At 50.7% G+C, this 13,004-nt stretch overlaps 2 protein-coding genes across 3 annotated transcripts in view; one reads left to right on the forward strand and one right to left on the reverse strand.

The window, feature by feature from the left end:
* Positions 1 to 12,670, forward strand: part of LOC139216753 (migration and invasion enhancer 1-like) — a 49,650-nt gene extending 36,980 nt beyond the window's left edge. The window contains exons 2-5 of one of the 2 annotated variants that reach the window (XM_070847982.1): positions 10,240 to 10,310; positions 10,599 to 10,696; positions 10,842 to 10,918; positions 11,915 to 12,670. In XM_070847982.1, coding sequence (XP_070704083.1) covers positions 10,282 to 10,310; positions 10,599 to 10,696; positions 10,842 to 10,918; positions 11,915 to 11,998 — 288 coding nt within the window. In that variant the 5' untranslated portion in view covers positions 10,240 to 10,281 and the 3' untranslated portion in view covers positions 11,999 to 12,670. Of the gene's footprint in view, positions 1 to 10,173; positions 10,311 to 10,598; positions 10,697 to 10,841; positions 10,919 to 11,914 lie in introns of those variants that run through there. The other variant, XM_070847981.1, reaches the window with a different exon arrangement.
* Positions 4,048 to 7,969, reverse strand: LOC139216973 (GTPase IMAP family member 8-like). The gene is made up of 5 exons (XM_070848226.1): positions 7,903 to 7,969; positions 6,881 to 7,555; positions 5,634 to 6,338; positions 4,993 to 5,541; positions 4,048 to 4,692 (listed from the first exon to the last, which is right to left on the reverse strand). The coding sequence occupies exons 1-5, from the start codon at positions 7,967 to 7,969 to the stop codon at positions 4,127 to 4,129; spliced, it is 2,562 nt and encodes an 853-aa protein (XP_070704327.1). The 3' UTR covers positions 4,048 to 4,126.
* Positions 12,671 to 13,004: the final 334 nt, after the last annotated feature.

Raw genomic sequence — 13,004 nt, forward strand, 5'->3', positions numbered from 1 at the left:
GATGAGTACAGTACAGAGTCACCGATCAGCTGATGCTCTCTGCCCACCTTCCTCCTCGTCTTCCTCCTGCTTCAGATGTTAATCACCGTCTGCACACGTGAAGCCATGCATGCAACATGTGAGGTTCATTTCTGTGTGTGTGTATGAGACAGTGTGTGTGTGTGTGTGTGTGTGTGTGTGTGTGTGTGTGTGTGTGTGTGTAGTCGTGTTGCGTCTCCATGCTCTTCGTCTCATTGGCCACGATCAAAGGCCGTAACCCTGTGTGGGTCGTCACGTCACGTTCACTGAGCGTACATGGCTGAGTGCTAATGTCCTGGAAATCCTCCACAGAGACTCAGAGTGTGTGTGTGTGTGTGTGTGTGTGTGTGTGTGTTACTGTATGGATCCATTTACTACGAGCTCCAAACATAAAATCTGTATTCACCCACCTGCTTTTCCTTCCTCCTCTTGTTTTCCCATCATGCCGTTCATCAGGCCATCAGGTGATAAAAGTCATAGCGATGTTAGCGAAGGTGTCAGCCAGTAAACACAGTCAGGCCTGGAAACGTTTGGTCTGTGATGGTTCAGATGAAGAGCGTCTACTTATCACTCCACCTTTATCATTTATATGCTTACTTTTTATTTATTTATTCCTGTACTTTTGACTCTTGGTCTGCAGCTGGTCTGAGTGCATGCACATTAGCATGCTGACTGCTAACATGCTAACAGTCGCTAATCAGCACTGAACACACTGAGCTTCTTCTTCTTCTTCACTGGTTTTATGGGTATTTGATCATAGACCAAAGTATCAGACAAACACAGACGTCCTGCTGGAGGCGCTACAGACTAAGTCAGAGGGTCCTCTGTGCAGCAGGATTCATCCTCTGGGGATCCTTCAGCAGGCTCGTCCCCAAACACTCTGACAGCTCAGACCTCGACCAGGAAGATGTTTCCACGTGTTGAGGTCCTCATCCTCCGGGACACGGATCTTATCTCCCGCCTGGTCGGCCGCTGGACCTGACTTCAGATCAGCTCCACTGATTTACTCTCCTCTCATCCCTCCCTCTAACAGCTCTCATAACAGCCACCACAAAGCAGATGGCGGATAAATTTTTAGCATAGAGCCATGATGTTTTTCCTCTTCTGTGGTCTCCAGCGGCGGGTTAATGATTTAACGAGTGAGACCTTGTGAGAAACAGACTGCAAACGGAGCAGAAATCCACTGGTGCCGTTATTTCCCCTAATTGTTTCCTGAACTTTGCCCCTGAGGTTTTCCCTGACCCGGCATATCCTGATGGAGCTCAGCCACAGAAGATGGAAGAGTGTGTGTGTGTGTGTGTGTGTGTTGTGGTCCAGTCCAGGTGGCAGCAGAGCCAAATGAAGCCCATTTTCTCCTGACAGATGCTCCTCCATCACCTCCACGCTGAAGCCTGGACTCGTTCAGACGGTTCCTGAACCCATCCACAGAAATTGTTCCCACCAGGCCGAAGGTGATGCGCTAACGGGGTCTCAGCGAGGCCACAAGCTCCACACTAATGTGTTTCCTTTACTGACAACAGTTTGGAACCAGAGCTGACGGCCTGAGCGTCACTAAAACCAGGACCTGACGTGGACTTGGCTGCCGTCAGTCTTGACTTGATTTCCATCCGTCCTCCGTTTATTCTCCATCAGGTAATCATTGTTCCTCAGGCTCCTCCAGTGGGTTTTTCAGTCCCTTAACAGCTCCCTGGTGACCTGGAGAATCCTTCAGATGTAAAGAATAAATACAACAGCAGCAGCTGGACTCTAAATGAAGAGTCTGAAAATAAAAGGATTTACTGCCATGACTTGTCTCACTGAAGCACACACACATGTTTATTTCCACACAGTAGCTCTGAGCTGCTGGGGAGGAAAGAGCAGATGTGTGGATGTGAGATCGATCATTTTATTTCTCACAATCCCAGAAGACACAGGATGGTAAAAGCTGACAATCTAAACACTTCCACAGTCCCAGGACCTGGAGGAGCAGGTGGAGCAGAGGGCTTCTCTGTGAGGAGGTGTGGTCGTCGTGTTGTGGTGGATGTTTAGTGCCCCCCCCCCCCCCCAGGTGGAGCCTAAAGACACCAACACTGTATTGTGTCCCAGACATCACCGCTGGGGGAGGCCGTCCCATCAGAGCGTGATGGATGGATGATTCCTAACTCACAGCACAGAGACACCCTGGCAGCTCTGATACGTTCATGTCCCCCAGAGGATGGATCCTAAAGAACACTGGCTCGGTGTCACGTCCTGAAAGTCACTAAGAGCTCTAAAGACCGCCTGAGCTCACTGTCTCACTTCCTGTTGCGCCTTTATTTTGTAGTCTTGATATTTAGCCAGTGTTTCCTGTTTTATTTGGTAGTAACCTCCTCTCTGATTGCCTTCACCTGGTCCTGATTGCCTCACCTGTCCGTCAGTCACTGCTTCCACCAGCTCAGGTCCTTTGTCTCCGCTCAGCGTTGACTTTCTCCTGAGTTTTGAACCTCTATCTGGATTCGTACCTGTTCCTGTTTGTGAGACATTTTCCCACCGGCCTCAGCTGCTAGCCAATGTTAGCATGCTAACAGCCCAAACTAGCATGGTGAGCATCATCCCTGCTACATAATGTAATAAATAAATAGACGTTGACTTATTCTGTCTCTGTTCTAACCTGCCAGAGCGTAAACGGGGGAAACTGGACTCTGAAGAACACTTGATGTCAACGCTTGAAGCTTTAATGTCAGAGGGAGATCGGAGAAACATCATCACCATCTTCCTCCAGTGCCTCCCGGGGCTGGAGTTAATATTTTACCCTGCTATCTTCACACGTTTCCTCCTAAAGATGAGTCGGATTAGGACCAAAACATTTGGAATGTGCTTCCTAAACTCACACCCTCCTCTTCCTCGTCCTCACCCTCCTCTTCCTCGTCCTCACCCTCCACTGAACTGACTGAAGGAGCCACATCTTCATCTATGATCCTCCAACCTTTCATCCTCCCCCTGTATCCGTGTTCTTCATGTTTACTTGATATGATCACTTCATTTGTCCATACTGTAGTTTTACTGTTGCTGCCCAGCCTCCCTTCAGGAGATGTTTCTCTCAGACGCTCTTTAAACATCTGTGTCGCTACGTTCACACACTGTTTCATCACTTCACACCTGGAAATACAGAAACACATGAGAAGCACGTCTCGTGGCTGCGGACCGCCGGACATCTGCTGAATGACCCCCGAGCATCCAACAGACCCCCCAGGAGTGCCTGTGTGAGCCACTAGTAAACCCACTAGAATATCACTGCTGCATGAGTATAAATCACATTACATCTGAGTAAAATAACACAAGACATGACAAAGGGGGGGTCCAGGAACATCGCTGAAGGTCCCACACCTGCAGCCAGACACCAATGTCCCGCAGACCCAGAGCGGTGGGGGCTCTTACAGCAGGATGGTCCCGTTCAGGGATTTGGCTTCACGTTAGACACGTTTCTGTAAGGCTCAGGTGTCCACACACTTTTGGCCACATCAGGTACGTCTGGTCATCACATCACCTGAATATAAATTGTAGCTGGGGGTGGGTCACTTTATGTCGGAGAGTGTTTCTAATAATTTCACGTGTGAACGAGGTGGCCAAAATATTAGAAACACCTTTCGGCTCAGAGCCAGAGACACGAAAACCAGAGGTGTCCACACACTTTTGGCCACACACTGTAGAGTTTAATGTGTTTATTGTGTTTCTCATGGACACTGAACATTAAAGCAGTTAGAGAACTTCAGTTCAACTCAGGGTTTTTATTTTGGGGTAAATATTGTACTTTGTACACTGGATCACTTTGGTCGCCTTCAAACACGAACCTGACAACTACTTTTACTCTGTGAGGATATTTATGGTGCTAATACTTCTGTACTTTTACTAGATAAGACCTGTAGTACCTCACCGTGGAGGTACCTCACCGTGGTGGTACCTCACCGTGGAGGTACTCATCTCTTCTTCCACTCCACGATGTTGATGTGACGGACCTCTGATACAGGAGCCCCCCCTGCTGGACAAACATGGGAACTGCTGTTCTGCCTGTCTGCCTGTTTGTCTGTCTGTCTGCCTGTGATGAAGACTGATGATAACAACACTGACTCCCTCTCTGACCCCCCAGGCGTCACCATGGCTGTGTGTTGGGTGCGGCCCCTCCCTGGAGCTCCCGTATGGTCCTCCAGCTGAGCTCCACACTCCTCCTCAGCTCGGCCACGTCCCCCCTGATCTCCTTCAGGAGCTCCAGCCTCCAGAGCCCCTCCTCCTGTGGGTCCTCCTGCTCCGTGGGGGGGCGGGGGGGCCCAGGAGAGTCCAGGGTCTGCTCCCAGACCACCTGAGAGTAGGAGTCGATGAAGGCCTCCAGCTCGTCCAGGCTGCTGGGGCCCTGCTGGTCCACGGGGGTCTGCAGACGTCCGGACTCAGATGGCCGCCATGTGGGGGCCAGGTGGCTGTGAGGCGGAGCCAGAGGCATTGTGGGATATCTGAGTGAGAGCAGACTCACCTGGCTGTCAGCCCTCAGGTGATGAAGAGCACCAGGGGGGAGCAGGACCGGCAGGTTCACCGTCAACCTGAGACCAGCAGGGAGCACCGGGACAGAGCAGCACCTCCTGCAGCTGCTGTCTGCGTCCAGGGTACCACACCCTGCTGCACCTGCTCCTGCTCCTCCTCCTCCTGCTGCAGCTCCTCCTGCTGCTGTGAAGGAGACGAGCCTTTAACTGCAGCTACAAACTTCTAAAACCTGATTTTATGATGGTAACAGTTTTCATCACATGAATCTGGTTCCTTAAATCTGTTTCTGTCTTTAATATGAATGTGTGATAATATCTAATATGTGAGGTCAAATAAAACCGCTATAGGTTTGATACTTCGATAGAAGTCTGGTCCTGTTTTAACTATGTGAACGTGATGAAGTCATGTGACTCGTCCGCTGATCCACACGAACACAAAACATCTGAGTTTACTTTTCTCAGTCAGAACAAAGAGTTGACTCACAGCTGAGGGACGTCTGACGGCTCTCTGAACCGTCTCCGCCCAGCGTCTCCTCCACCAGCTCCACCAGCCGGTCCACCTGACCTCCATCCCGCCGTTTGTTGTCCAGGACGTGGTATCTGCTCCCACAGCGCTCCACCAGCCTCCGCAGGGCCTCTTCGCTCTCGATGCGCTGCTCGATGCTGCTGTCGCCCAGCCAGTCACCGTGGCTGAACAGCACCGCCGCCCTGCTCCACGCCTGGCCTCCTCCGGCCGCCAGCTGCCTCTCCGCGGCCTCCCCGTGGGCGTCTGTGAACGAGGCGCTCGCGTTGACCACCACGAGGACGGCGCAGGGGCCCAGCAGGAGGTCGGAGGTCACCGAGAAGCCATCCGGGGCGTCCAGCACCGCCACCGCCCGGCCGCTGACCGTGACTCGGTGCTCGGAGCAGGAGGACGTGTGGGAGCCGGCGGGGAAGCTCTCTCTTCTCAGGATGGTGTTTCCACAGGAACTCTTCCCCGTTTTCCTCCCGCCGACAAGCACCAGCCTCACCTCCGAGAGACGGCCGAGCTTCTCTGCTGGGGAGAAGAGTCAGAAAGATGGAGAACAAACTCACAACATCCCATCACCCAGTAAAACTTCATCCTGCTGACGCTGTCACTCTCACCCCGTCGAGACCTCGCCGCCTGCCTTCGTCTCTCCTTCCTCCTCCGCCTCTCCTCAGCTCTCTGCTCCTCTCTCCTCTTCCTCTCCTCCAGCTGCTCCATCACCTTCCTCTGCACTTGGTAGTGCCCACCGCTGCCGGCCAGCAGCTCCTCGACCTTCCCGATCAGCTCCCTGACCTGAAAGCCGTCCCGGCTCCCGGCATTGTCCACCACGTGGTACCTGTTGCCGCATAGCTCCACGAGCCGCTGCAGAGGCCGTCCCTCGCTCTCGATGACCTGCTCGGGACCGGTGGCTCCCAGCCAGTCCCCGAAGCTGAACAGCACGATGACGCGGCTCCAGATGTGCTCCCCCAGCAGCTGGAGGTGCTCCTGCGCCGCCCTCCTGCAGGCGTCCCCGAAGGCTCTGTCCGGGCGGATGACCAGCAGGAAGACGTGAGGCCCCGGGGGGCACAGGGACGGGCTGAGCAGCAGCTCCCGGCGCTCGAACGCCGGACTCTCGTCACAGAAGAAGTTCATCCACCAGCCCGGGGTGTCCACCACAGTCACTCGCCTCCCGAACACCACGGCCCGCCCCACCAGGCACTGGGCCGTCCTCCTCAGTCCCCCACCGCCCTCTCTGCCCAGGATGGTGTTCAGCGTGGAGGTTTTCCCAGAACCCTTTGCTCCCACCAACACCATCCGGATGTCTGTCTGGGGCAGCAGCCTCTCTGAAGAGACCAGGGGGGGGAGCAGAGGGAGGTTTTAGGAGCTACATCTTCATCTGAGCATAACAGATATTTATTTGTCTGTTCAACATGGAGCTTAGCTTAGCTTAGCATAAAGACTGGACACAAAGGGAAACTGAACACGTTAGACCAGGACCACAGGGTTCACGGGCGGGACTATTTCCTGGTCGGCCTAAAGAGGCCTGAGGTCTGATGTGGACTTTATCTGTGTTTCATGTTAAAATAATCTATTCATTTATTCATTGATGAACAAACTGAGCTGTCCTGGAGTAACGAGGGTTTGGAGGCTCCGGCGGGTCGGGGGTCCTTTCACAGTAGAATCTGTCGGAGCACAAGACGTCCTGCAGAGACTTTTTGGGTTCTGCTCTGAAGAGCAACACATTCAAACATTCAAACACAAGCGTGACGAAGATCAGTGAAACTACTCCTGTGGTGACGGCCCTGACTGTGAAGAGGACCAGAGAAAACGGACGAGCTGATGACCTTCAGTCTCAGTGAGGACAGCGGTTCAGAGCTGGACTCACCTCTCAGGAGGGACCGCTGTCTCCTCGCTCTGACCCTCCTCTGCCGGGCCCCCTCCTCCTCTCTGCTCCGCTGCTCTGCAGCCTCCTGGAGGAGCTCCTCCTGCACCTCCAACACTCTGTGTCCGTTGTCGGCGACCAGCTGCAGGATCCTCTGCAGCAGCTCGCTGGCTCCGCCGTCCCGGCTCAGGACGACACTGTGGCACCTCTGACCACATCTGTCACTGAGCCAGCGGAGGGCCTGTCCCCCCCTCTGGACCACCTCCTCTGCCCCCCTGTCAGCACAGGTGAAGACCACCATGCAGTGGCCCCACACGTCCCCCCCCAGCAGGGCCACGTGCTCCTCCAGGGCCCTGCGGCGGCGCTCTGAGAAGGCCGAGCTCACCTTGACCGTGATGAGGACCACGTGTGGGCCAGGAGAGCACAGCGACACGCTGCTCACTATCTCCCTCCTCACCAGCTCACACGTGTCCCTGGCGCCAAAGTCACACCACCAGCCGGGGGTGTTGACCACAGCGACCCACTGCCCCCCCACCACGTCCAGCCGGCGGGAACACCGGGGGCTCTCTGCCGCCTCAAACGCCTCCCGTCCCAGGATGAGGTTCCCCACACAGCTCCTCCTGGAGTTCCTCCCTCCAACAAGGACGACGTTTAATGGCGAAGGACGCCATCCGCCCCCTGAGAGGAGGACAAGATGAGAGCACAGGACTGATGGGGGGGTCACACTAGGACACCATTTGTGGTTTTCTGGTTTTCTTCTTCTTTTATGACAATAAATCAAATATCTTTGGGTTTTTGGGCTGGTGAGAAATTTAGATTTTTCAACTCTGATAAAACTGTTACCTTAACTCCCTCCATTTGAGTCACATGACCCTTTAAAAGAAGGATAGTCACATAAAACCAACAAACTAAAAGAAAATGAACAAATCAGAGGGCTGATCTCTTTTCAGACGACACCTGATGAATAAACGCGGAGCAGGAAGCTCTTTAAGGTGAAACATGAGGACGTCATCATATAAACACACCCAGCCGGACTCTCAGATCATCATCCTCCATCAACCTCACGATCCCTCCTGCCCGTATGACCACCATGGGGTCCAGAGCCTTCAGCCGCTCCGCCCCCCGCCTCTGGAACTCCCTCCCACCGGACATCAGGAACATCAATACTTTGACCATCTTCAAATCTCACCTCAAAACCCACCTGTTTAAACAAGCCTACTCACTGTAACATCACTCTGCAGAGCTCCCACCCCTTGGTTCTTTACATTTTTTGACTTTTTAACTTGCTTTTTCACTGTTTGTTTTTAACTGTGTGTTGGTGCCTATAAATAAAATGTATTATTATTATTATTATTATTATTATTATTATTATTATTATTATCATGAGACAAACTTACATGCAGGCGTCTCGCTGGCTGCCATCGTGCATCGTGTCTTCACGTGTCTCGTCTGTGTTTCCGTGTTCTTCTTCTTCCTGTCCAGAGTTTATGAGTCTGAAGGTCGTCTGTAATGAGTAATCTGAGGCAGGTCCACTGACACCACTGACACACTCCCACTACAACCAAAACTACCAGACTGCCCCTGAAGTACACATCTGAAGTATTCCTACTTCATTCCAGTGTTTCCTCTCATACTGATGACTTTTTACTCCGGTCTTATTCACACCCAGGTCTATGTTGGAATTCAGATATTTAGTGTTTAATGTTCCTGCCTTTTATATTTAGATTTGACTTATTGTTTCCTTCATCTTTTCCTCAACTTAACTAGGTGACTAAACATAACCAATCCGCCACTGAAAACTTGTAATAACAGAAAACTGAAGTACAGAAGTGAACAAATGGATTCATGTAGTGTATTATTAGAAACACCCGATTCTTTCATTGACAGCCCAAGAATCCAGCCGGAGGTTTCAGTCAGGTCTCAGAAGCAGTTTATTCTGGTCACACGTAAAGTACTTGCAGCGCTGGGCTCATGACGGACCCCCGGGGGGGCGGTCAGAGGAGCTCTCAACTGATTTATACATCTCATTTTTAAATGCTTGTTGGACATCATAAAGTACGTAACCTTTTCTGATTTGCTGTTTAGGTTTGTGCGTCACAGATAGCACGTTCCTGTAGTGATGCTATGGTACTCTAACAGTTGTGGATGGCAAAACAATAGAGGAGAAGCGACTCTGTGGAGGACAGAGTGAACTTATCTGTCCACTCTCACAATGAGGGAGACTGACTTATTTGAGCAGGCCTAAAACATTTTATGGTAATATTAAAGTTCTAACTTAACAGTATTGTCTCACACAGGATTACCTTTATTTAACCAGGAAGTCCCACTGAGATTAGAAATCTCTTTTACAAGGGAGACCTGGCCGAGGTGGCAGCCATGCAGATCCAAAGCTGTATGAAACACATGATACACAAACAGACTGACAGCTGTTCCAGGGTTACTTCAGGGTACTTCACGGAGAGGGACAGAAAGAGACTGAACAGGCTGGTCAGGAGGGCCGCTTCTGTCCTGGACTGCTCCCTGGACTCTGTGGGGGCCCTCAGCAGCTCATTCAGCAGCAGGCTGAGGCCCCCACCCTGCAAGAAGGAACACTCCCGCAGGTCATTTCTCCCATCAGCCATCAGACTCTTTAACAGCAGCATCACTGGCTGATGTTAACACACTGTTTTTCCATCCATGTCATTCCACTCCTTCATTCCTTCATTCCTGTCCATACCTGTACATTTCTGAACCAAAGTGTAAATATCCCATAGTGTAAATATTTATTTCATCACAGCCATATATTTATATTTATATTTATTTTGCTATTGCTATTTTTTCTTTTACTATTGCTTCTTTTCACTCTCCCTGTTCTATTGTTGCTGCTGTAACATGAGAATTTCCCCCTATGGGAGATCAAATAAAGAAAAGTCTAAGTCTAAAAGTCTAAGTCTAAACTGTATAATGGATGTGACACACTGGGCGGTGACTGTCTGAAGCACTGAAGCAGTGCTGCTATAAAACACTGCAGATTAGATAATAATCCAGTCAGAAAACAGTCCTGCTACTTTACTCAACCATCTTAAATATGTGCCCAGCCCTCAGTGAATGTCTAAATCTCAGTCTTAATATTTAAGTAGTAATGTTTTAAATGAAACACACAGCTTCCGCTTAAGTCCTTCAAAATAAAATACTGATGACTCCCGTTTCTGTGTCTCAGGTGAGGACGGTTGTTCCTTTACGCTGGAAATGACTGTTCTTCCTGTGGGTTTCGGTGTCTGTGACCTCCGCCGTCTTCACCCTGGGTGCGGGTGCCCTGTGAGTTAAACCCCGCCCCTCCGCGCCGCTCCTTGTTATAAAAGCATACACCATCCGAGCTACATCACCGAGCACCGAGCGGAGAAACCGGCCGAGACTCAGCGACGATGGGGGTGACGATTGAAGTGGAGTACTGGTGAGTACAGGTGTTTAATTACTCTAATTACCCCCATGTCCGCGTGCTGTTACTGTGCGGAAAACCCCGCGTGGGTCTGAGTTCGTTAAATCACAGCTCAGAGACGCTGTTAGCTAGCATTAGCATCGTTAGCTCACGGCTAAGCTAACTCCGGTGTAACAGACGACGCTCTGCTAGCGGGTTATGAACGGGTCTAAAGCGGGTTATGAACGGGTCTAAAGCGGGTTATGAACGGGTCTAAAGCGGGTTATAATCGTGTTTGTGTACATGTGTGTTTGTGGTCTGCAGTGGCGGATGAGGGTACGGACCCCGCTATCAGGAGCTCGCCCGGGTGGTGAAGGGAGAGTTTCCTGATGCGGTGGTGTCAGGCTTCGTGGGAAGACAAAGTGAGTAGAAGTCAGCTTTAAATGAACTCTGACCCTCAAGGTGTTTGTATCTGATCTCATCGGATGTAATCTGATCTGGTCTGCATCAGTAATGTGGAGGTAAAGTCCGGTTATTCTGGTCTGAGCTCATGTTTCTGCTCCACAGGCAGCTTCGAGATCAAAATCAACCAGCAGCTCGTTTTCTCCAAGCTGGAGACCAGTGGGTTCCCCTATGAGGACGACGTGAGTGACACCGGCTGAAACATGCTTAAAACACGGAAATAACAACAGTGACACCGGCTGAAACATGTTTAAAACATGGAAACAACAACAGTGACAGGCAGAAACATGTTTAAAACACGGAAACAACAACAGTGACACCGGCAGAAACATGTTTAAAACACGGATACAAGAACAGTGACACAGACAGAAACATGTTTAAAATACAGAAACAACAACAGTGACAGGCAGAAACATGTTTAAAACACGGAAACAACAACAGTGACACAGAAACATGTTTAAAACACGGAAACAACAACAGTGACAGGCAGAAACATGTTTAAAACACAGAAACAACAACAGTGACACAGACAGAAACATGTTTAAAATACAGAAACAACAACAGTGACAGGCAGAAACATGTTTAAAACACGGAAACAACAACAGTGACAGGCAGAAACATGTTTAAAACACAGAAACAACAACAGTGACAGACAGAAACATGTTTAAAACACAGAAACAACAACAGTGACACAGACAGAAACATGTTTAAAATACAGAAACAACAACAGTGACAGGCAGAAACATGTTTAAAACACAGAAACAACAACAGTGACACAGACAGAAACATGTTTAAAATACAGAAACAACAACAGTGACAGGCAGAAACATGTTTAAAACACGGAAACAACAACAGTGACACAGGCAGAAACATGTTTAAAACACGGAAACAACAACAGTGACACAGGCAGAAACATGTTTAAAACACAGAAACAACAACAGTGACACAGACAGAAACATGTTTAAAATACAGAAACAACAACAGTGACAGGCAGAAACATGTTTAAAACACAGAAACAACAACAGTGACACAGGCAGAAACATGTTTAAAACACAGAAACAACAACAGTGACAGACAGAAACATGCTTAAAACACAGAAACAACAACAGTGACAGGCAGAAACATGTTTAAAACACAGAAACAACAACAGTGACATGTAACGTGTTGTCCTGCTCCAGGTGCTGAATGCGATCCAGCAGGCGTTTGATGGGACCCCCGTGCAGAAGATCACAAAAAGCCGGGCTCCGTGTGTCATCATGTAACGCGCCGTGTGTCCTGCTCTAACAGCAGACAGAGCCCCCCCCCCCCCCCCCCCCTCGGTCTACCTCACCTGGCTGTGGCTGCCCTCTGGCTCCCCCCTCTGGCCCCCCCCCGGGGCTCCAGGCTGCCAATGACTGCTGCAGCCTAAAGCCTTATGGCTGCGGCACGATGACCCCTCCTGGTGTCCCTCCTGGGGGGCCGGAGACAGGAGCAGGCGCAGCAGGAGGGGGCTCTGTGGTTTCTGCCCCGCTGCTGGTTTTAGTCCCTCAACTCTCTGTGTCCCCGTTTTATATGCAAATTATTCAAATGCAGCCGTCTGTCCTTGTTCGTCCCGGAAGGGAGACTTGTTCTTTGACCTCACCTGCATCCCAGAGGTTCTGTGGAGACCAGTCAGTCCGCCTGAGACCAGTCCGCCTGAGACCAGTCCGCCTGAGACCAGTCCGCCTGAGACCAGTCTGCCTGAGACCGATCTCAGACCACTTGACCGATCACCGATCTCAGACCGACCGATCTCAGACCGACTGACCGATCTCAGTCACTGCTTGACTGCTAACGCTAGCCTTATTCATCAGACCACCACCCTCCGGTCATGGGGGGTCTGTAGACGTCTCCTCAGGTCGTCTGTGCTCAGATGTCAGACTGACGGCTTTGAATAAAGGATTTGATTTGTCAAATGCTGCTGTCTCTTATGTTTTTATTTGGGGGGGGGGGTACAGGATCCTGTATGATCACACACCTGAACTGTGTGTGTGTGAGAGAGTGTGAGAAAATAAAACCTTTTCCATCCATTTTTCTGAGGATGACCACCCTCAGTGTGAGGACTGTACTGGCTGAGGAAGAGGAGTGCCCCCCCCCCCGGAGCCCCCGGCATCGCCAACAATGGAGGAATAATTAACCCCGTCCCGTCTGCGTCCTGTCAGGTCAGAGACCAGCACCAACATCAACTGAGACCAGCTGTTCAGATAAGATGTTCTTCATCCTGGTCACACTGATGAAGCTCTGCACCCT

This window comes from Pempheris klunzingeri, chromosome 17, assembly GCF_042242105.1.
Source record: "Pempheris klunzingeri isolate RE-2024b chromosome 17, fPemKlu1.hap1, whole genome shotgun sequence".
In the NCBI taxonomy this organism is placed as follows: Eukaryota; Metazoa; Chordata; class Actinopteri; order Acropomatiformes; family Pempheridae; genus Pempheris; species Pempheris klunzingeri.

Excerpts from the sequence above, each read along its gene's own strand:
- LOC139216973 (XM_070848226.1), bottom strand. The coding sequence starts at position 7,969 with ATGGTGGTCATACGGGCAGGAGGGATCGTGAGGTTGATGGAGGATGAT. Across the intron at positions 5,542-5,633 it reads GGCGGCGAGGTCTCGACGGG|AGAAGCTCGGCCGTCTCTCG; the intron begins GTGAGAGTGACA and ends TCTCCCCAGCAG. Across the intron at positions 4,693-4,992 it reads CCGTCAGACGTCCCTCAGCT|CAGCAGGAGGAGCTGCAGCA; the intron begins GTGAGTCAACTC and ends TCTCCTTCACAG.